The sequence below is a fragment of the Jatropha curcas genome, chromosome 1 (genome assembly GCF_041381405.1).
Source record: "Jatropha curcas cultivar XTBG-Jc1 chromosome 1, XTBG_Jcur_1.0, whole genome shotgun sequence".
Lineage (NCBI taxonomy): Eukaryota > Viridiplantae > Streptophyta > Magnoliopsida > Malpighiales > Euphorbiaceae > Jatropha > Jatropha curcas.
This window is the reverse complement of record NC_143151.1, coordinates 32,771,648-32,795,591: the sequence shown is the minus strand read 5'-3', so window position 1 is coordinate 32,795,591 and position 23,944 is coordinate 32,771,648. Positions and strand designations below refer to the sequence as shown.

Here is a 23,944-nt window from a genome sequence, read left to right as displayed (position 1 = left end):
TTACATTTGTATTTTTGAAGTAATGGAGGAGAGAAATTCGAACTTGAGTCTAGGTTTAGCCTTAGTATGGGCATAGAAATTTACTGATTTCGACTTGTACAAATTAAAAATAGAAAAGGCTAGTTTAAGTAAACAACAAATTTTCTTTTTTCGTAAATTTTATAGTAAATAAGTTTACTTGTAATGGTTTCTCAAAGAAAAAAAAAATAGTTGTAATATGAGTATCATAATCATTCAATTTCAAAATACTGCACGCAAAACATAATTATGAAAATTGATGACATTTATAATTAATACATTTTGAAAAGGATGATTTTATGCAAATGTTAAATAAATCTTAGCTAGATCAGCTCACTGGTAAACATTTCGTACTTATTTTTTGAAGTAGCAATAAGCCAATAACTGGTAATCAAACACTTTTTGGCAATAACTTGGACTTGGGATGAACACATGAATTTATTATTATTATTAATTAATTAATCTGTTTATGAAAACTGAATCAACTGTCACACACAACCAAATTGTACCCGTAGCTTTAGAATGCAGTTATAGAATCAGCAGAAGTAGGAAAAAAAATTTTAAAAATAAGTTAACCCATGACATGTCAAAGTCAAGTGAAGACAATTCAGTACAGGGTAAGTTCTCTGAAAATCATAAACCACCATCATAGCCAGATAAGACAATATTTACATAGCAACCCACTTGCTCCTGTGGATAACATAAATGATCAAATGCTGCCCTGGTATTAAAAGCTCGAGGCAGCAAGAGCCAAAAACCAAATAAACAGTTAAAACCGTGTCTGAAATCAAGATGCCGTGTCATTATCAGATTTATGGCTTGGCTTTGTTTTTTATGATTTTCAAAATTTAAAACTCAAAATCTTAAGAGTAGGGTTTTCCCTGCAACCCTCATTAATTGTTTTCTTGGTTCATGTTTGCTTGTTAATGTAAGACAAATCTGAGATCAGTTGTCTGTGCTTCTGGCTCTAATATCAAGATTCAAACAAATTTACATGCACCCATAAACAAGTGAAGAGCATTAAATTCCTCGAAAGCTGCTTCATTGATTTAAAGGAAAATTGCATATTGATAATTAATATGAGTTTCTATCATTTACCAAAGAATTACACAACACTACTACCCCCTACTTCCCTTCCACTATACAAAGCAAAATCTAGATGGCATTGGACCAAAATATTAAGGCAAAAACCAAATGCAAATCACAAAAAGGGGCCAGGGACATATATAGCATACAGTTTGTATTTCAAAACGCTTTACAGTTCATCATCTTCACATGAAATCCTCCGGGCCTTGTCCCTTTCCCAGAATGCAGGCCTTAGGGTCTCCAGAGACAGCTTACTGAACCCTTCTGGTGCCTCATTTGACAGCGGACCACTGTAATGTTGGTGCTGCTGCTGCTGCTCTGCCCAAATCCGTCCGCTACGGTTTCCCACATCATAACCAGGTGTGGATGTGTAGTTTGCATCCATGAGCATGTCACCTTCTAGTATGCGGAGAACCTTCATGCAGTGTAGGAACACAATTACACAAAAGAAGACCTAAATACTTGTGATAATATCCAATATGCTAGAATGTTATAGCATGAAAGAAGAGAAGCTAAAGCACAGAAACTGGCACCCCTAATGAATTCAAGAAAATGTATGTGTACAAAGTGTTCACAAAAATAACTAAAATCCTCAACAAACAAGATACCTAATATCTTGCATCCAATTAAACACTTTCTTATTAGGAGTTTCTTAGGTTTTCCAACAGTCCATATCTTTCCATGACATGTAGACCTTACAATTTTGTTATCACCTATCCCTGTCCACTATTCCTAAGTTTCAACAAGGAATTCATAATTTAGACTAAGGATTGAACTAGGGAAAATTTCTTGTTATAGATAACCATGAAAATGAAAATCATTTGAAACCACTATAATATTGTCTGCACAAATCAATTCTAAATTATATGACGCTTTTAAGGACTTGTAAGCCAACAAATGTCTGAAGAAAATGATGAAAGATTCTATATGAATTTCAACTGTGGAAAGACAACCTTGACTCTGTGTGCATGTGCGTGTTGGAAGTTTCTCCTTACCTGTGACATGCGAGGCCTAGAGTGAGGATCCCGCCTTATACATAATGATGCTGCATGAAGCATGCAGTAAACCTCCTGTTCTGTAAAGCGATTTCCTAGCCGTGGGTCAATCAGTTCATCTATGGCATATTCCTCCAACAGAGGGCGTGCCTGTTCCAAATTAAAAAAGCATAATGAGAATGAAACTTATAAAATCAAAGAAACTACAGCCTAAAAATTAAGACTCGAATGGTTTATTATCCAGTCATGTATCTCTCTCTCTCTCTCTTTCTCTCTCAAACACACACACACACATATATATATAGAGAGAGCGAGAGAGAAGTCTGTAATTTATAAATACCAAAGTGAGCTGCAAATAGAAAAATTGATTCTTAAAGCATACCCATTCTGTGAGACACTGCTGGCCCTTGGGCCGATTAAGATCCACTGCTTTCCGTCCTGTAACAAGCTCAACCAATACAACCCCAAAGGAATAAACATCAGCCTTTTCTGTTATCTGCCCACTTTGGGCATATTCTGGAGCCAAATACCTGCAGCAAATTAGAATTTCTTACTGCATTTTGCTACTGCATTGATAAGGTAAAACTTGAAAGTAAATGAACCAATTATAAATACCCAAATGTTCCAATCACTCTTGTTTCAACACCAGTATCTCCATCAGGCTGCCATCTTGCCAGGCCAAAATCCCCAACCTAGCAAAATAAAAATAAATAAATAAATAAATCAATCAATAAAAGCCAGAAATCAAACAGTTTAGCAAGTGAAGTCCACATGTCATGCGACCTGAGACTCAAATTCTTAATCAGAAACCTGAAAAGGAAAACATTGTCCATTGCTTTTCAAACTCTAACATCAACAGCGCTACAAATTTCAGAATTTGAGCATCTAAAAGACCCTATTCAAATATGGTCTATCAAGAAAGTCAGAACAGCCAAATTATTTTAGTAGCAAAAAGAATTAAAAGACCGATTATCCAAGCAGATGTAAATTATGGTCATCTGATATTAAGATAAGAAATTATTTCAAACTGTATAGTATAAATCTCCATACCAGTGGTTCAAAATCATGGGTGATGAGGATGTTGTTTGGCCTCATGTCACGATGGACAATGCAACCTACTCGGCATTCTTCATGAAGATAGCGTAAGCCTCGAGCAGCTCCCACAGCAATCTTCTGGCGTGCAGACCATTCTAGAGGCTCCTGATGACGCCCTGAAACATGCTATTCTAGGTAAATATACAATAAAACTGTTGGCACCCAGAAAAATTTCATATGATACACACACAAGTTCCTTCCAAAACTTTAGTATGATCATGATCATGATAGTATTGATGAATATCCAACTAAAAACCGGATTATGAAGCTCTCAAATTATATCTTCTAAATTGTATGCTATAGTTCACCAATAATTCCCCTCGAAATTATATCTGAATGAATTTCCAGCAGATTGCCAATAGATATCCTCAAATTACAGTTAGGGCAAGATGTTAGAAAAATATTAATGATAGACCTTTACAGAGTCATGTTAACATTGCAGAAATCCCTCTAACGTTTGTAAGTCCACAAATGAAATTAGAGTGCATCAGTAATTGTCATTGATGATCTGGACACATACCGAATAATCTGTATAATGCAAGCATTAAATTCTTCATTCAGAGCCAAAGAAATTACCATATAGATGAGAATCGAGTGACCCATTGCATATGTATTCATAAACCAACAACCTCCTTTTGTCCTCAATACAGTATCCAATCAGCATAACAACATTCCGATGCTGAGCACAGCTTAGGACTTCAACCTCTGAGCAAAATTCAAGATCCCCCTGTGAACTAGCCAATTTGTGTTGCTTGACAGCAACTGCCTGGCCATCTGGCAACACACCTCTGTGAACAGATCCAAACCCACCCTCTGCCAAGAAATTTGCTTGTGAAAATCCACCAGTTGCAAGCTCCAACTCAGCATAGCTGAACCACCTCGGAGGTTTTCCAAACACTGGTGCCTTGTGTTGACATATTGAACACAGAGGAGGGGGGCCAGGAGGTGCATTTCTAGATAATGATATTGCTTCTCTCACATTTCCACTTAAATCTAAATCAGTCCTAAAGTTAGACAATCCATTCCCAGTTTTTCTGTCAAGTTTTGAAAACTTCTCTAGCAAAGCTTTAGTTGTTGACACTGGAGCCATACTGGCACTTCTCTGTGATCCATCTTCCATGTGTCGTGAGGATTGAATTTGAGAACTAATGAATTCTCCTATCCATGGTTCAAACCTCAAACTTGCGGAAGCTGAAGACAAATGTTCACTGTCTGTGTCTGAACTAGATTCATCAACATCCCTATTTTTCTTCATGATTAATGATTCCTCTTTCTTCAGGTCTCCATTCATTTCTGAGATAAAAAATGGCGAGGTTCCAGGATCACTTGACACTGAAGATGTTCCAGCTTCAGTAGCAGTAAATGGTGTCCCTAGCTCTGGACTACTTGTTGGAGTCACAACTGGTCCTCTAATGGAATCTGAACAATCATGTTTATTTTTTGTATGTTTATCAGAAGCTTCATCTAGTTCAGAAGGTAATGGACCTGCACTTTCAGCTTTTTTAGGTGATCCAACCAAATTCAAGCGAAGAACCTTTGGCTGGGAACGTTTCATAACAACTATGTTGCATTGTAGTTCTTCCATGCAGCATTTTTCCTCATGCTTCAGCTGTCTGCAAAACAAACCAAAATATGTTGAATGATAATGCATGAATTAGAGCATTAGCACGAATTCTGGGGCATGAAAAGCATTATGCATGTTAATTCAAAATCTTAGTGGCTAGGTCTTTGTTTTGGGAGAGGACAAAACATTACAAGTACTTTTCAAAAAAAAAAAAAAAAAAAAAAAAAAAAATACAAATAGAGTTTTACTTGTCTAATACAACCCAATTGGCTTGTGATCTCTTGGCTTCTGCAGCCACAGAACCACAAGGTGATCCAGAAACAATTTTTATCTTCACATTGATCTGTAAAAAATAAAGACAGAAAACATAGTATTAGCATGCAAGGCATTGAACAGAAATTGAGCATATATAGATGAACTCACCTTGTTTGGATCATAAACATCATGAAGCTGAAGGATCATCTGGGAGCAAGAATCTGTAATATCACACTTCTGCTCTGAGGTTGCTCCTGAATGAGACTTCCGGTGACCACTGGCACAGTCCCCAGCAAATCTCGGGAAACCCCATAACTTTCTACCTGAAGGATTGCAGAAACAAGCAACTTGTAAGTATCATATTCAATAAAGAAGGGGGGAAAACAAATGAAGAAAAATGGTGCAGCTGAAATTCACTGAGGTCAAAAGTACTATAATTAATTTCCACAACGAGGCTGGAAAATTTCGAATTTCCGCCATTATACCAGTACTAACGCTCTACCAAGAAAAATTGTAAAATGGAAGATACATGGCCAGAAAAAGCTGATACACAGCAACATTTTCTCTTCCCCAAAATGCCTTCTGATATTGGAAACGTCAACGAAATTTCCTTCATTTACTAGAAGGTAAAAGTACCATCTGAAAGTACTCATCAGCTGAAAATATAATGGACAAGCTGATATTGAAGCGGGACTGGTAGGAATAAGGCAAAATGATCAATTTAAGAAATGAGCCTAATCTATTAATGTTAGCAATAGAATGTACCAATCACATTTACTACTAAAAATTTGACAAGACCAAGCCCATATAAGGCGAATGGAGATGAAAAGACACCTGAACTCTGTGAAGGTACAACAACAAGCAGAGTAATGCAGTCCCCAGCTTGCACAACATGAGTCAAAGCCCACACCAAGGCAATCTTAGGAATCTCCTTGGATGCCTTAACTGCAACTACGACCTTCTCGGCGACATCGGAGCCGCCTTTCTCTTGTTTTCCTCTCCTTTGCTCTCTACTCATCACTACAACCGCAAAATGTATAAAAAACCTCTCCTAGTTCCTTTAATATATCAAATTGCCGATATTCATCAATCCCATACAGTCATACAGAAGCCGTAAGACACAAAAACATTTTATGCATTATTGCTTTGCCCCCACCATGTTGGATTGAAACGCATGTACCACCGACAAGTAAACCATACCCTTACAGTCATAACAGAAGCAGACACACCTTCGTTGAAAAGACCATTTTCACCATTTTCACTTAAATTCCACAACTATCACTCACAAAAAACAAACCTAGTACACAAGTTGTCTTTCCTTTCCTTTCCTACTTGATCCCCATATAGTACCCAGAAATCTTGAGGATCTAGTTATCCTTTTGGCTCAAAAAGCAAGAAGTTGATTCCACTGGCACAAATTTGACAAAAACTCAGTTGCTCTTCTACAAAACTTCACAGAGAGAATCACCAACACTGTTTTGGAAAAATGGAAAAAGACACAGCACCAAAACTAGACCTTATTATCTGTCACAGACTAGAATTGCTTTTTGAGCCTTCAATCAGTAAGTCAAAGTAGTAAAAGAAACAGCTCCAAGAGGTGAAAAATAAGGAGTAATTGCTGGATCCCAGATAAGCAATGCAGATTGCAGATTCTCTTGTTTTTGCATCCAATAGGACCAACAAAATCATGCACAAAATAGAGCAGATATTCAAGCTTTTTCACTGATCGATTTGACTATGGAATCTTCACTTTTAAACCCCAAATTTGAACTCTAACAAGCACTCAAAAGACAAGTCACACTGTCCTGCACATCAGAAACCAAGACCAGAATCAGGACATACAACAACAGAAAATAAATAAATAAATAATCCTATATCAAATGAAAATATAAGAAAGTAATCATTGATGATTTCATTTCATTACATAAACTAGTAAAACAACAACAATGAGACTTTTCACTTTCAAACCATAAGGCTTGAAACTGGCAAACAAAAATCAACAGCAGAAAAGAAAGCATTTTTAGATCCAAAAACCTTCAAAACATAAGCTAAAGGCTCAAAATGCCACAGCTCCTCAAAGCATTGTAGACCAAACCAAAATCAAAATGAAGAAAAAAAAATCAAAAAAGTGTGTTTGTTTCCCGAGAAAAAGTAAAATAATTAAAAACAAAAAACTCTTTGATCCCAAAACAACTACTTCCTCAAATTATACCTCCGAAGTTTCAACCAAAACAGCAAAGCAGTCGCGCAGAGAGTCAGAGCGCGCGAAAACAAAACGAAGAGGAAAATATCTTTAGGGTTTACTTACAAGAAACAATCAAATCAATTTTCTCTTCAATTTCTGGAGATGAGTAAAAACTTGAAACTCCTCTCCTCTTATAGTATATTATCTCTCTCTATCTCCATCTCCATCTCATTCTCTCTCTCTTTCTGTGTTTCACTCTATCTGCTTTTCAATCGAGATTTTAAAATTATAATAAAACAAAAGCGAAGTAAAAAAAAAAAAAAAAAGATTAAATCAGTCTATAATATAATCAGCTTTGAGAGAAGAAAGATACAGTTCTGTCTGTCTGAGTCTCTCAGTTTTGGTATTTATTTATATAAACTCCACAGTTACAAAATCTACAGTACCATACAATTTTCTTTCCGTTATTTTACCAAATTTGCCCTGGCTATTCTGCTTAAATTCCGTAATTGGGTTTATGGTTTGAGAATTTACACGATGTCGTTTTTGTGTTTTTGAAAGTTGGCAGGCGCCATCTTTAGCGAATGAAAAGAAAAGTTAAAGTTTGGCTTTGTGGCTTTGTCGTTTATGCATTCTTTGAACGTTATACGGCGCACAATCACATGAACAGCGTCAGGATAGTCACAGCCAATGACTGATGAGTGATGATTGACAAGCGGGACCCATGTGATAAGATTGGTGGTTTACTTAAATTTGACGGTGATGGAGATGTCTGTGATATGATTTAAGAAAGATGCTGTGTAATTTTAATTTGGAGGCGGAGAATTTAATAATTTATTTATATTGTTATTAGACCTTGCTTTAATCTTTATGATCTTTTTAGGTTTAATTCCAATTTATTGGTCTTTGGCATCTTCAAAGTACAAAAGGTTTAGACTGTGCATTACTTTCTCACCCCGCTTAAACATTTGTGTTTTAAATTTAAAGTACGTTTCAAATTAAATTGGTTCTTCATGAAAAATTCCCCATTTATAAACCAACAGACAATTTAATTAATAAAGTTGACTGCATCTCAAAAAAATTTTATTTATAAAATCAAGAGTTCAAAACTTAAAGTTTTTACTATTAAGATTACGTAAATACTAAAAACATCATTTTTAAAATTTTCATAAAAAAATTTAAGTTCGAATCTTAAATAAGTGCAAGAAGCAAAGATAAATTAAAAAATAAAAAAGAAATAACTATGATATGAAATATTTTATTTTAATTTTAATAAAAAAAAAAAAACTTGAGAGACCTATAATGCATGAATTTACATTGTCCAACCCCAGAACTTAGAATGGCCGGCGTGTTTTGGACAGTAGAACGGGAAGAGGGGGAGTCGTGCCCATTCTCTCTCCGGGCACGAGCAGGAACATCCAAATTTAAGACCGAATACATGTACATGACGGAACGACATAGAAAATATTTATAATACTCTTAATTTTTACTATTAAACAATTAAATACTTCTAAATAAATATATAAATCATTTCAACTTACAATTGGATTAATTAAATATTTGTTAAATAATTAAAATGTGAGAAATTGTTAAATAGTTTAAAATATCAAAAAGTCATACTAGCTATACAATAATTTAATATCCATATATAATAATTAAAAACCATGAAAATTATTATTGCTAGTTTGACGAGGCATGCAACGTTACCAAAATTTATAACTTTAGTGATATAAGAGGTCCCTCATAAAATTTAGAGAATAATTTAAAATATAAAGATTAATTCATATATTTCGTCATTTAATGAAAGAATTGGTCTCATTGATGTGCATTCCCATGGAAAGGTTTAAATGCAACTACCATCCCATCCATTTCATGTGTATTAATTAAAATTGACAAAGTATCAACCATACACCTTGCACGTGTAAATGCAAAAATTTCAACATAAAAGTATGTCATTTTAGTTTCTGAAAAGAAAGAACGTAAATTAATAAGATGTTAATTGAAATAGTAAGTGATTTCAATCTCTGAAATAATAAAAATTTAAGTTAAATTTATATAAAACTCAGTTACTAAGAGAGTAAAAAATCTTTACGCTTTGTAGCTCGAGGAAAATTATACATTCTATTCATATAAAAAAGAAAAGACACGCAATATAGTGAATATGTCAATGAAATTTAAGTTTTATATATATTGTAAAGAAAATTTATTAATAATCTTAATAAATACGTAGAACATCAAAACTCTCTTCAAATGTTGCTTTTGAAGCTTCTCACTTAATATAACATATTAATAATCTTAATATAAATATGTAGCATGCATGTTGAAGTTTTTTTTTTTTTTTGACAAAAAATAATATAATAAATTTTTATACAATTTTAAAATTTAAATTTCAAATCAAAATGGGAATGGAATTATTTGTTTGAATAAAAGCAAGAATCTCTCTCTCTTTTTTTTTTTTTTTTTTTTTTTGAAAAAGCATGAATCTCATTGTACATATTACAAAAACAAAGCCAAGACAATCTTCTTTTTTTTTATTTATTTATTCCTTTCTCTTTCTTGTCCAGTTAAATTTTGAATACAATCAATTTTAATATTTTTTATTGCAATATCCATTGTTGTAAGAAACAAAAACTCTTATTATCTAATGGTTGAATTTCGCAGTTGCTATCTGTTTGACACGTGTAAGGTTTTATCCAGTTCTAATACCCGCATTAATTAACAGTTAAGCCAAGGAAAAGAGAAAATCCTTAAATCGTAAATAAACTCAAAACTTTGTCCTTTATCTTAGTCCTCTTATTAATTCATTTTTGATTTCGCAATAAATATTAGTAAATGCAAAGCTGTGAATAGGCTCACGACGTTAGCATTCAAGGCCACCTCCAACTCCAACTACAGTTCAACAGTGGTAGCACATTACCAGGGTGTCCCAAAGGTTTAGAGTGGGACCCGCTTGAACAATACTTGTGGACCCAGTCGCCGTTACCAATCTCCGTCAAGTTAGCTCATTACCATTCAGCTGTCCCCCTCAGAACAGTTCCCAATAACCAACGTTTTCCGTTTGCCAGCCAGCGGTGCGCACGTTAGCTTCCCAACTGTCATCTTTCTCTTAACATTTACTTCTGAGTTTTGAGGACGATGTTTACGTGGGAACTCATCCATTGACTTATCCTGGACTTTCCTTATTTAATGCAATCGAAATTTACCTTCAATAATCCAATCGATTTTTACATGCTCCTCTTTTACCACTAAATGGGTGGAATGTGTTGGTGAAATGCTCCCAATTCAACTCCAAAGAAATTCATTTAAATTGGTAGAATAAATTTACCGACTCAAATTTGAGCTTTAATATCCAATCGACGGCAAGCGTTTTCACTGTTTGATAGGTAAAAAGAAGAATTATCATATTATATAGTTTATAATATTATTTTAATCTGTTAAACGTCTCAATAATTTTTTTTTTAAAAAAAAAACATAAACAAGCTAAATTCAAAGACTTGTGATTACTATGTAATTAAAAAATTCAAGCTTCAATGTAAATTTATAAATGGACAATAATTTTTTTGTTAACTGTAAATTAGAACCGAGCTCAACCTAAGTTCGTTTGTAAATAACCTGAGTTAAACAAATTGAGGATTCAATTTTTTAAAATTTGAATTTAAATATTATTTTTAATAAATTGAATTCAATTTTAACAAAACTCGACTTAGGTGGATTAATTTAAACTTTATGTCAATATTAAATAATTCCAATTTATCTCAAATCTTATTAAAATTTTTATATTACCATTCACACACATTGTATTGAAAAATTTAAACCATATTGATTATGTAAATTTAAAAGTACTCTTCCCATTTCATCTCCAAATGAGGCTAAATAAGTAAAATGCGTGGATGACGAGGAGAACTGTAAGAGTGATCTCATCATGGCTAGCTAAAGAGCTTAGTAAAATCAAACGACTGCGTATTGGCAGCCGATGTAACAAATCATTTTTTGCGCCACGTGCCACGGATCATGTCTAGCAGCTTTCGAACCTGCGAATCATTTGATTATGAGTTTCAAGGACCAAATTATTATTTTATAACAAAAATTCATTATTAATCTTTTTTTTATTATTTTTTTGTTTGATATGTCTATTTTTATATTGCAACGGTCTCTGTTTTATCCCTTTAAACCGGAATTGCCTGCTTGTTTTATCGTAAAGGACAGGGTTTAGTTATGCTCAATAAGGAGGACAAGGTCGTGTTAATCAAGATTAACTCTGCGTTATATAGTAGTATTAGGTTAATTAATTAATTATATTTAATGTCATGAAGTTTATATAATTAAAATTTCATTAATTGTCTCTTAGTTTTTGTGTAGCATCATCACCATGTTGTCTTCACATGATTTTAATAATAAAAAACACGTTTTTTTTGTTAAATTTGTGCTTATTCTAGGTTGATTGGTAGGAGTAATTTGGTCTCCCAAATTGCTGTAAACAAGCTAGCAATTATACTTGGTGCAATTGACATAACCATTTGCTAAGAACTTAATTTAATTGGAGTCATTAAATTCATAATTAAGTGATTAAATGTTTTATTTCAAATGCATAAAAAGTACAATCTCCAACAATTAGTATGTGATGGGTTCGTCCTTATTATTTTCTCTTTTTTTATCATTTATGGTCCATATATTTATTTATATATTGTGGGTATTCCAATTTAAAGTTAATAGCAAACTTTTAATTAGGACAGGGCTTTTAAGCAAAATATCAAAAGATGATTCAAATTAACATCGTAACTGAGTTAATCTAATAATGAGCTATTTGAGTTGGTTGATAAATTTAACGAGCTGAATATAGATATGTTAATCGAATTCGAGCTTGAGCTTGTCTATTAAACTCTCACTTGAGTTCAAATCTAGATAGTTTTTTTTTTTTTTTTTAAGCTATAAATGATAACAAGTCATGTTTGAAATTATATATACTATTATCGAGCCGAATTTAAGTTCATGTAACCCAATTCGTTTCAGTTCATTTATAGTGTTAATTAAAATTAACAATGAAATATTAAGAATTATTTTTAATAGTTATTGAAACTTTAATCCAATAAAAGGAAAATAAATATAGTGATGAAATAAAAAAAAAAAAAAACTAAAGAAAGAAAGAAGAAAAGAATCATGCACAAGCATTTAGAAGACATGGGAATGCACTAAAGAATTAAATTATAAATAGGGGTGGCACCAAAAACATGCAATACAAGGTCTAGCCAGTTAATATGAATGGCGTGCGGTGGACCTGTTGGTGGGACTAATTTATTTGAAATTGGAAATGGTGGTTCTTGTACCTTTCCAGGCAATTGATTGTCTTTTCTCTTAATCATGCTTTAAATAATAAATCATATGGATTAAGTATTAATTAGTTTTAAATTTGATGGATCAGATTAAAATTAAGAATAATTGTGAGTTATGCCATGCACGTCCAAAGGGTGTTTTTGTTTTCTTCCCCTTATTAAACTATTAACTTGAGGACTTTCATAGGGACAACGACCAACCATTAAGCATTATTTTAATCCAAACCAATAATAAGTTATAAAAAAAATTGATATTAATAAGTTATAAAAAGTGACAAAATTGTTGAATAGATGATATGAAACTAAAAGATTGAATATGATTTTAGAAAAATATTTTTAAGACCTATATTATAAGATGACACATTTTTTGTTATCTATAATTAATAATTTTATTAATATAAAATGATGGGTATGATGTTTAAGTTTTATCGTCATTAACAAAGATGAAGACAACCCCTTTCTGTCATACAATTAGGTGAAATTTTTTCAAAAAATTTATTTATTAGCTGTGTTCGGTAATAACTTTTTAAGTGAATTTTAGCGTTTTGATTGGTTAAAACGCTAAATGCTATTATTTGTTGTGTTCGGTAATATAACGTTTGAACTATTTTTAAATATTAAAATAAAATTTTATAGAAATTTAAATAATATAATGTTTAACTTTTAGCGTTTTATAAAAAGCCAACCAATCACCGCAAAATAGCAGTTCATGTTACCAACAGTTAATGGCCTAATCCTGTATATGTACATGTACTATCTACAATGTTAGATTTGGGAACTAGGTCAGCTTCTAATAGTGGGGTATGGTTTTCCATGGGAACACAAAAACTGACCCATTTTGTGAATTGTGACCCATCTTTCAGACAAGTGAGTGTAGCTTTATGATCATGTTGCTGTCAAGTCCATGGCCGTGCCTCTTGTGGGGCTAACAAACATTTGCAACATTAATGGAAGACTCATCATGTAATTTAAAGTTAAAAACAAAATATTATCAAATGTAATAAAAAATTAAGTAAATTATATTTATCATATCAATAATAAAAAGAAGTTGTTAAATCAGAGTTTAGATTTCTGAACTCGATATTACAGGTAAAATTTATTCAGAAATTACGATTTATTTCTACTTTTTCAATTATTTATTGATGCGAAATTTTAATTTATACCATTAAATAAATGTAAAAGTTTAATTTTTTTTTTATTACATTACTTAAATAAAATTAATTAATGAGATAGACTTTATCCAAAATTAAAGAGCCTTATTTGTGATGAATTGTAAATTTAATAGATAAAGTTAGGTACTTTTATTAGCTTATTAACAGCATTAAATGCTAATGAGTCTTTATTGACACTAACAGCTAGGAGTGTCCAAATGGTACAAACAAGGCTCTTCTAGGTCATTGAAATGTGGGAATTTGGTGCATTAATCAATATTGTGAATCTTGTTGCTAAGGCCCCCTTCAACTATACACATTAGTGCATTCAATTTATTGTCAATCTTTGTGCTTTTCTTCTTCTTCTATTGATATTATAGTGTTGAGCCATGATAAGTTGAGAGCAAGAGCATGCAAGGGAGCATGGTCCTCATGTGGTGAAGCACATATATGTTGATGGTCCCCAATTAGATAATGGCAACTGGCAGTCAAGTACAAGCCATGCCCAATTTTATCCTTGAACATTTTTGAGGTGAAATTTATGTTTGATTTTTTTTTTTTAAATAATTTTTATACTAGTTTACTTTTTTTTTTTTTTTTTTTTACTTATAAATTTTAACTATCCTTCTATTATTAACTACGATAATATAAAAATATCGATAACAAATACCCTTCTTTATAATAAAAAATAAAATTGGATATATACGTGTCAAGATTTGACTAAGAGGTATTATCTTTTAAGTGATATTGGGCCTCCTTGCTAATTAATTTTCGTCAAAACGTGTTGCTTTGCTTAATCATTTCTTTTCCAATCAAAACTTATAATTAAGAAGGTTAACCGTGTTAGCAAATCAGATAGTGGTTTGATTGATCTTTTTATTTTTGTGAGAATTGTGATTATGTAACTACAAACTATGTGAAAATATCAAATTTTATAAAAAATATAATGATTTGTTTGAACTAGAATTTTTGAAATTCTTGACTTATCCATGAATGATTTTTCTTTTTTGATAATGTGATGACATTAAATTTTGGTGTATTGTCATCATCTCGAATAAATGATTTATCTAATACATGCAAATTATTCCAAAATGGATAATAATTTTTTTAACCGAAGATTAGTTATCTGATCAAAAGGAATATTTGTACAATAAAAGAAAGTTTGATAATCTCAAATGTCAAAAACAACATTCAAGTATATAAATCATGGCATTATATTATATAACAAACATTAATTAATTAATTCAGAACTCATTCAGAGGTAGTGAAATTACTTTTTAGGTAAATTAATGACATTATTAATTAACTCTCCCTAAGGTCATTTTCCTTTCAATTAGAGACATGTCCTACATGTCAGTACTCACTTTGAATTGAATGATCATCGTGTTACCGTGTAGTGGGGCAGATGCTGTTTGACCGTCTAACCCTACCCATTTTATTTTCTTTACCCTTCTGATATTTTGCTAATTTTGTACCATGTTAAAAAGAAAAAAAAATTTAAACTAATCTTTAGCCATTTTTGGTTGATAGAGATACAAACAATTACCGGTAAAGAGTGGGATAGAATCACGGGCAATCGCAGACTTATATTTTGGGAAGAACTTTAGACATAATTATTTTTCATTTCGAAAAAAATTAATTTCTCATCTAATTTTTAAATAGGAGGTGGGATGATACTCTTTAAAATAATAAAAAAAAAAGAGTGATATAGAACGATGCGAGTCTCTTATCTTTTAAACATATGTCTCGAGTTCGAACTCTTAATGTAGAATACTTTTAAAATGTGTTAGAGAAGATTTTACCCCTACATAGACCTACCTGACCGGAATAGTTCGACCACTAGTGCACAATATAAGAAAAGAAATCACCACACGAAAAAAATAAGTATTATTAGATTTTAATTTTTTATAAACTCTAAATTTTATTCCCTAAATTGAAATGTTTATATTTAGATTTTTGGGATCTAAATTTTGCATTCGTGAATATAATAATAATTAATTTTCGAAAATGTCGTTTATGGTAAAAAAAAATTTATCTGAGCAACTGTACAAATTTCCTTTAAAGGCTTTTGAAAAAACAAAATGACAAGGTTTTGATCTCTTTATGGTACAGCCAGAAATCTGAGCATAACATAAAAAGACATGAAATAATGTCCCACGTTATTACGTGAATTTAATTTATGAATGACAATAATAAATTACCACCGTTTTAAGTGGCCAAAATATTTATGACCGATTAATTTTATTGTTGTATTTTCAAAAAATAAAAAATATAAATTCTATTGTTCCTTCATTTCTTCTATTCAATGGGAAAAATATTCAGTTGCACTTTATGTTTTTTTTTTTTTTTTTCCTAGTAAAGGAAATCAATGATTTCATTTGCTGTAAAAATTCTTTAATTTGTTATATTTCATAAATGTATCTATGTTTGGGTCGGGGCAATATATAGATAAAGTCCTTACATGAATAACGACTTTAAATTTTAAATTTCTAATCTAATAGATAGAGCTTGCAAAAAAATGCATTCACATTGTTTCTATCAATTTAAATGTTTATTGGTGTTGTTTTTGTTTTTGTTATTAAAATTTAAAAATAATAATAATAAAGCAACTAATGTTCTTTGGGTTCCCGTTAACTAAGATTTATCCGGCAAAATCAGATGTTTTGATAGTTGTTAGCTATTTTAGTAGCGTTTAACTTATAGCTGTTTGAGTATCTTTTCATAAAACACAAAAAAGCTAAATTTTATAAAGGTTAACCTTTTATAAAACGCTATCTTAAGCTCTAAAAGCTAATTCAAACTGTACGTTACTAAACACTATAAGAAATACTAATCAAAATATTAAAAACTACTTAAAAAAGTTGTTACCGAATACTCATGGTTATAGATAAAAAAAAAGTAAACAAAAAGAAAAGATATTGGGAGATAAATGACAACTTCAATAATGTTTAAAGTTTTTTGACATTATTTTTCAATGCAAAAGAAAGGAATTTGGGCTTGTATGATAGTGTGTATTTTATATGTAAACAGATAGATGAAAACTGACCTATGGAAGAAGTTGCATAAATAAAGAATCACTAGAAAACAAAAGAAAAGTGATCAAGTGAGGGTTAGGTTGTTGGCATTTGATCATTACTAAATTAAAGGAAGGGATTGAAATTTGTTTCCTCTCTTTTTCATGCTAAAATCTCAATCAACACAATCAAATACAAGAAACAAAAAACCCAACACCAAACAAAAATATTAAAGCTAAACAAAAAAAAAATCAAATCAAATGATGATGATCCTGAAATTTCACAAACCCAATAATTAAAGTCATAATGGGTGGGCCAATCTTTAAATTAGCAAGGCAATGTTTCCATTTTATACATGGAAAAGTATGTTTCTTGATTTTATTGCATGAAAGTTTGGGACACAGATGAACTTACCTTTTTTTTTGTATGTTTTCTTGATTTAAAAAGCTCTTGGATTCCATGTTAAAACTTTAGCAAGTAAACTAGTAACTCTTGGGGGCCATTTTAAACATATAGCCTAGGGCCATTGCCCTATGACTTTGAGACCATCATCACCTTAAAGTAAGCATGTGCCTTTGTGGTGATATACAAAATTTATATATACATTTGTAACATCAACTGCAGATCCTTTTTTTCTGTTAGTTGAATATGTCTTTCTTTTCATTATTTTGTGCAAAGATTTTCTCATCATTTTGTTTTTACTCAAATCTAGGACCAAGTTATTTAATTTAATAAAGATAAAGACACCCACTTCAATTTATTAATTTAGTGGTTTGAAATGAGTAGGTCTATGTCTTTTTACCCGCACTTGGAAAAACCTTTCACTATGTTTTTTGACAAAAGCATAATTTTAAATATGTTAACTAAAAAGGATCAAGCTCTAATATATTTAGATGTATAATTAGAGTGATATTATCTCTCTTTCATAATATTTGTCACATTTGAAATTTTACGTCCTTTAAAAAAATCATTAAATTTATTTAAATTATAATAAATTATTAAGTAAATTAACTATATTACTCTTAATTTAACACTAATTCTCTAAGAAAACTATTAATTTGAAATAATAATTATTGGTCATATACAAAATGGAGTAAATATTTATTATTACTTAAAATCACATATGTGACAAGTATTTTAGAATAAATTAATTTTCTAAATGTGTCAAGTATTATAGAACGGAGGTAGTATATTTTTGCGAAAATTATGTCTTAAAAACTAATTGTTAAAGTTAAATTAGAGACCTAAATTTATATAATCCCTTATTAAAGTTAAATAACACTATTAGCTTTTTCTTTTAATTAATTAATCTTTGGTCAATTAGAGGTCCCAACTTATAATTTCATTATACTTCTGAATCAATAGTCATTGATATTAACAGTATTAAACTTTAATGGTGTAATAATGAGTTTTATGCCATGCTTATATCTTATCAATGAACCCATTCTCCAATTTAATGATGTCTTTCGTAATATCTGCGTTTTAGCAAAATTATAGTCATTTCTTGATATTGTCCTTTGAAAATATCTTACCTACTTATTTCTTTTTACAATTTTCAATATTGTCTCTTCATTTTTGCCAGAGTAACAGGTTTTGAATTCGAATCATTTTGACCACAAGTGTTTTTATTAATTTAGTAAATTCAGGAGAAGAAGACTATTTTGTATCCGTATTTCGGCTCATTTGGCAAAAACGAGGAAATAGCATTCATTCATCTACAACCACCACACTCCTAGTTTTTACAAGTAAAGGTATAGAGAGAACTAATAGCTGGATTTGGACTGGACTGACTAGTCTTGCCAAATGGTTTAGGCTTGGTCCCCATTCTAGTGTCTACACTTTGTAGGGCTGCGCAGCTTAGTGGGAAAAAAAAGCACTGTACATAACATAACTTTTAACCCCAAAGAAATTATCTGCCAAAAAACAAGTTGGATTTTAACCCATAACTGAAATTACCTTACCTGAGAGATGAAAAGAATATGCAGACTTTCACATCAAAAGGACCATTATTCAATATTCCCTGTTTCCCCTATAAGTTTAAACACTAGTAGAAATATTTTTGCACAATAACATAGATTTCAGTTTTTTCCTTTTTTGTGGTGATTTTGTCTGCTAATTATATGTTTGTATGAATGTGTCCAACAGAGAAAGTTCAAAAATATTCTCAAAGACTTGTCCGGATTCAGGTGTCATTCATGGGTTGATGGGCCTTTTTTTGGGTTGATTCATGGATTATTGGAGAGACAAGGTTAAGCCCATAGAATGACACCTTTCAAAGATGTAATTGCTTCTGGGCCTAGCCCATTTTTGAATAAAGTTTCAAAACGTTAGACAAAGCACAGATCTCCACTTGGCCCAAATGGTAAAAGTTAAAGCCCAACCTTACCGGAACATTTCAAAGTTGAAGCCCAAACCTAACCGAATAAGTAATTTATTATTGTAATTGATTGATCAGCTTTCAAAATTTCTCCACTGGCGCAAAACTCATCTTTCAATTTTCAATCATCATCCATATTTACGCATTTGCCCTTCCTCGTATCCACTATTACGTACCTAAAACCAGCTTTATTCGCTGTTAATATAGATAAGTGCAGGGGTAAAATATCAAAGGACCCACCAAAGAACAATCTACTAACTCCGTCAGAATCAGCCCCCGCTCCCCCTAATCCAGCCAAAGTTTGGCGGAATCTCCGCTCAATCAAAGTTCTTCAGTTTCAAATTCTGAAACCCTACCGTTTTTTTTTTTTTATTTGATTTTATTTTATTAAATCTTTATAAATAAATTCACTTCACTCTCAGTCTTACCTCACTGTCTCTTCAATTTCAAGAGAGAATTCGAATTTCAATTTAGGTTTTAGGGTTTCGTTGCAGAGATGAAAGCTTCACTCAAATTCCGTGAAGACCAAAAGCCGCTGTTTAGAGCCAAAGTCCCATTAAGCGTCTTAGGGTTACCTTTCCAATCAGGAATTGTCGCCGGCGAGTCCAAAGAGCTTACTCTCAATCTCGCTACCTTCTTTGAATCTGGACCTTCCATCAAGCTCGCTTACCGCCCTAATGACACGTGGAATCCTTTCTCTCTTATTGTCAAGACTGGTATGGGTCAGTTTGGTTCGCCTATGTCTAGCTCTATGTTGATGAGCGCAGAGTTCAATTTGCTAGGGAGAGGAAACCCCAGTTTCATGCTTCATTTCAAGCCTAGATTTGGGGATTTCTCGATTAAGAAATCTCAGTCGTCTTCGATGTTTGAAAAGACTGGGAATTCGGTTGGTACCTTGGAGAATTTTGATAATGATGGATCGATTGAGGTTGTGGATAATCCGACGTTGAAGGGAGGCGGCGTTGGGGCGACGAATGGATTTTCTGGGAAGAGAATTTCGGTTTTGCAGCCGAATACTGCTAGAGCGATCGCAGGGGCGTTTTCTGGTTTGGAAGTTACGGCAAGTACGAAGCTTCCGGTTAAGAGCCGCGCGGTTATGAATTTCCGCTGGGGAGTTAGGGTTCCAGCAGAGATTAAGAGTGGTTTTGCTGCTGATTCGACGATGGGGATTAATTTTAGAAAGATACCGTTTTTGGTGATGAACAAGATAGGGATTGAGCATGTGGACGGTGAATCGAAATCGGAAGGTGCGGTCGCTACTGCAAAGAAGACGAGCTCAGAGTTGACAAGTACTGACATGGTGGAGGTTTGTTTGACGGTTAAGCGGCAACTGGATGTTTTACAAGCTGAGAATGGGCTATTGAAGAAAGCTGTGGAGGATCTCAGGCGGGAAATTGCTGGAGATAAATTTAGTTTGCCAGTGACGGATTTCAATTCCAGCAAATACAGAGAAATAGAGAGAAACGGAATGAAAAATAGTAGTAGAACTGAAAGGAGAAGCAATGATAAGAAATCAAAGGAGGGAGATGCGAATGAAGAGTTGAAGAAGGCATTGAAGGGAGCTACTGGTGTTGGTGCTTGAATTTGTAGAAACAGCCCAAGGTACATAAATTATGATTCTGCTAAGTTAAATTTGTTTTCTCTGTTGCTGTGTCAATTTTTGTAAGGTTTGTTTAGGATTTTATGGTATATGTTCTATATTCGTTGCTTGTTTAATCCTGTAACAACAATGAATGTATTAGTTCAATAATTTATTGGATGCAGAAGCAATTTTAGAGGCATTATGGTATTTATTTGATAGAAGAAAATGATGAAAATTGCAAGTGGGAAATTTAATATAAATGACAATCATTTCCATTTTGGACACACAAGCTTCACCAATTACACACATTAAGTTTATTCAATCAGATTGCGTTTTGAACCGAAGACAAATTTTGTTTTCAGTTCAGTATCTTGCTTAGCCAGAAATCTCAATAGACTTGACTTGAGGCTTTTTCTCCTCTTCTTTAGGAATAGTCACAGTTAGCACTCCATTTTCCATGGTAGCCTTAACTTGATCCATCTTTGCATTTTCAGGCAACCTGAATCTCCTTAAAAATTTCCCACTGCTTCTTTCAATTCTATGCCACTTATCATTTTTCTCCTCCTGTTCTTTGCTCCTCTCTCCGCTAATTTGGAGGATTCTGCCTTCTTCCATCTCCACTTTGACCTCCTCTTTCTTTATCCCCGGAAGGTCTGCTTTGAAAATGTGGGCTTCTTGCATTGACGACAGTAGAGGTTTCCTTTGCTGAAGAAGGCATATTGGCTAGTGTTGAGGTGGAGATGCCATCAAAAGGATCCCAAATGTCGAGAGAAAATGGATCAAACACATCAGTTCTGCGGCTGCCACTGCCAAAGAAGCTGGGGATGAGGGATGATGCCATTTTTGGAAAGTAAACTGGGAAATTGCAAGTAATTAGATTGCTTTGATCTAATTTTCGGTGAAAGGCAAGTGATATGAGGAAGCTACTTAGAGGGGTTGGGAAGAGATTCTAGGTTCTTGGTTATCATATTACAAAACAAAAGGAGAAGTCCGGAGCTTTCTTGCTCTCTCCATGGATTCATATATCCGTGACCAATTAATTAAAAAAAAAAAAAAAAAAAACTAGAAGAAAGATCAGGATGGATGGCTGTTGGACACCCCCCCAAAACACTGTTTCTTCTCCATCCTTCTACATTCATTTCAACGTTTGAGTGAAAAGGGGAAAAATAAATGAAAGGAAAGGAAGGCCTAGAAAGTTCCTGTGTGAAGGTTATTAATGTGTTAAATTTAATTGGAGGACAATGTTTGAAGTTTTAAAATAATAGAATAATAATTTTAACAGCCACGATAATGTGAATACCAACTTGAGTGTTTTACACAAATATTGTCCCATTACAACTTCCTCTCTTGAATTAATTTTAAGCCAAATGGGCCTGTGCTGTATAGGTAATGGGCTAAAAAAATCCAAGTCTTCCATTCAAAAGAAAAGTGCTAATGGGCCTGAAGCCATAGTGAGGTCATGGATCCAATCAAGTCCAATTTATTTGCATGTGGTGTTTTTTTTTTTTTTTTTTTTTTTTTTTTTTTTTTTTTTTTTTTTTTGGTTGGGTAATGGCTACTATTAATTATTAATTAACGAATGAAAACCAAGTGATAATTGTAACGTGACTGTTGGCTTTTTGTTTGGTCTTATCTGTTTGTACAAAGCCCCACCAAACGCCAAAAGAAAATTATGATATGCTAATCACATGTTGAGCATATCTACAAAGCTAATTTAGTCCACAATATGTACTTTTGTGCTTAAATTCTAAAAGGAGAAACCCTAAATATCAATACATAAATAATGTCTTTCTGCACTAATTATCAGGTAAACTCATTATTCTCATTAGCAATCATTATCATAATCATCCATTTATGAAGAACAGATGAGAACATAACACCACATATTATTTATAATAATGACATTTTTAAAAAAAAAAAATTAAAGAACATGATTTAGCCTACTTGTTATTTACACGTTTCTTTAATCTACTTGATTTTCCTTAGTATAGAAAAGGACAATCTTGACTTTTTTTTGCAGAATTTTTGTTCAAAAGTAAAATTGGATATTGCATGTGAGACATTATTAAAAAAAGACAATTAGACATAATAATAAAGAAATGGAATTTAAGGAGACGTATAGGTTTTTTTTTCCTGGCGATAGAATAGAAAAAAAAAAGTCCTTAGCAATGTAAGTAAGTATTTAATTTGTCTAAATCCAAGAAATAGGTTCTATTCTATTATTGTTGAGAAAGTTGGGAAACTTTTATTCCAATATTAGGATGCTTCGCTATTTATTTAGTAATTTCTAATTATAATTCATTATCTTTTTCAGAAAAAAAAAATTTATTATATCCTTATCATCAATTGATTTACATTTTTTCTTCCAATTTATATTTGTTATTATTGCGCCTTCCTACATATGAAAATAAAAACAACAATAAGAAAATAATTGGAAATTTTCATTGGATAATTATTTAACAAATTTTCTTTTCCAATAATTGTTTATTAATAAATTAAACTATGGTGCTGTATTGATTCAGAAGGGATATTCAATTTCAAATCATGATATTCTTTTATATATTCCTTGACAACAAAATAGTTTAAAATATAGAACTAAGACAAATTTTAAAAAAGTTAAGACCATCTTCGCCTTGTCTTTGTCTTTCTTTTCAATTTTACTTCCTCCTTTGTATGGGCTTTGTCAATCCATTTGCACTTCATACAAATTATATAATAAATTATTACTTTAACAACTGAGAAATTGTCAATCTCAGTTGCTATGGACAAAGAAAATCCCATGTAATATTTGTGGTATCGAGACATCCTCTTCGCTGATTTATCCTCAAATTTTAAGATTACCAATTGTGTGAACGGAATGAGATTGATTCATACCTTCTAATTTTTTATATTATAAGACAGTTTCTCGACTATTAACTTATTAAATTAATAATAAAATAATGAACAGTTGAATCAGCAGAAATAAACTGTATCTGTAAATGAATTTTTTACACTGATATCACATGTGAAAGCTCGTTTAGGTAAATATTAGGAGAGTCACATGTGAAAGTCTGTTCAACGTTGCCATCAAGTTCCATTTCCTGAATAGAAATATATTCTTTTCGTTTTGTGTTTATTAAGAATTTGTGAAGGTGTTTGGATGGCTTTTTTGTTTCAAATGTTTTGCATTCAACGAATAGAAATTTTATTTGCTGGTTTGAATGCCATAATTCTAAGATTAGGATTTTTATAATCTGAAGAAATGGGTATGCTCATGAACATGTCTTATCATGGAACTTGAAAGTGAAACCGG

At 32.1% G+C, this 23,944-nt stretch overlaps 2 protein-coding genes and 1 pseudogene across 3 annotated transcripts; 1 reads left to right on the top strand and 2 right to left on the bottom strand.

Annotated features, from left to right (window-relative positions):
• Nucleotides 1-1,043: 1,043 nt before the first annotated feature.
• Nucleotides 1,044-7,562, bottom strand: LOC105631483 (kinase with adenine nucleotide alpha hydrolases-like domain-containing protein). Of its 2 annotated transcripts, none has more exons than XM_012213615.4 (10): nucleotides 7,226-7,562; nucleotides 5,848-6,818; nucleotides 5,182-5,336; nucleotides 5,007-5,101; nucleotides 3,771-4,807; nucleotides 3,150-3,310; nucleotides 2,715-2,791; nucleotides 2,482-2,629; nucleotides 2,100-2,249; nucleotides 1,044-1,519 (listed from the first exon to the last, which is right to left on the bottom strand). In XM_012213615.4, the coding sequence occupies exons 2-10, from the start codon at nucleotides 6,029-6,031 to the stop codon at nucleotides 1,274-1,276; spliced, it is 2,253 nt and encodes a 750-aa protein (XP_012069005.1). In that variant the 5' UTR covers nucleotides 6,032-6,818; nucleotides 7,226-7,562; the 3' UTR covers nucleotides 1,044-1,273. The 2 variants fall into 2 exon arrangements, with proteins under 2 accessions (XP_012069005.1, XP_012069004.1); XM_012213614.4 differs by having other exon boundaries at nucleotides 7,322-7,562.
• An 11,665-nt stretch (nucleotides 7,563-19,227) lies between these two features.
• LOC105631484 (uncharacterized) lies at nucleotides 19,228-20,851 on the top strand. Its single transcript, XM_012213617.4, has one exon. The coding sequence runs from the start codon at nucleotides 19,567-19,569 to the stop codon at nucleotides 20,650-20,652; it is 1,086 nt and encodes a 361-aa protein (XP_012069007.1). The 5' UTR covers nucleotides 19,228-19,566; the 3' UTR covers nucleotides 20,653-20,851.
• A 32-nt stretch (nucleotides 20,852-20,883) lies between these two features.
• LOC105631485 (18.2 kDa class I heat shock protein-like) lies at nucleotides 20,884-21,930 on the bottom strand (annotated as a pseudogene).
• Nucleotides 21,931-23,944: the final 2,014 nt, after the last annotated feature.

Excerpts from the sequence above, each read along its gene's own strand:
- LOC105631483 (XM_012213615.4), bottom strand. The coding sequence starts at position 6,031 with ATGAGTAGAGAGCAAAGGAGAGGAAAACAAGAGAAAGGCGGCTCCGAT. Across the intron at positions 5,337-5,847 it reads TGTACCTTCACAGAGTTCAG|GTAGAAAGTTATGGGGTTTC; the intron begins GTGTCTTTTCAT and ends GCAATCCTTCAG. Across the intron at positions 5,102-5,181 it reads ATGTTTATGATCCAAACAAG|ATCAATGTGAAGATAAAAAT; the intron begins GTGAGTTCATCT and ends TATTTTTTACAG.
- LOC105631484 (XM_012213617.4), top strand. The coding sequence starts at position 19,567 with ATGAAAGCTTCACTCAAATTCCGTGAAGACCAAAAGCCGCTGTTTAGA.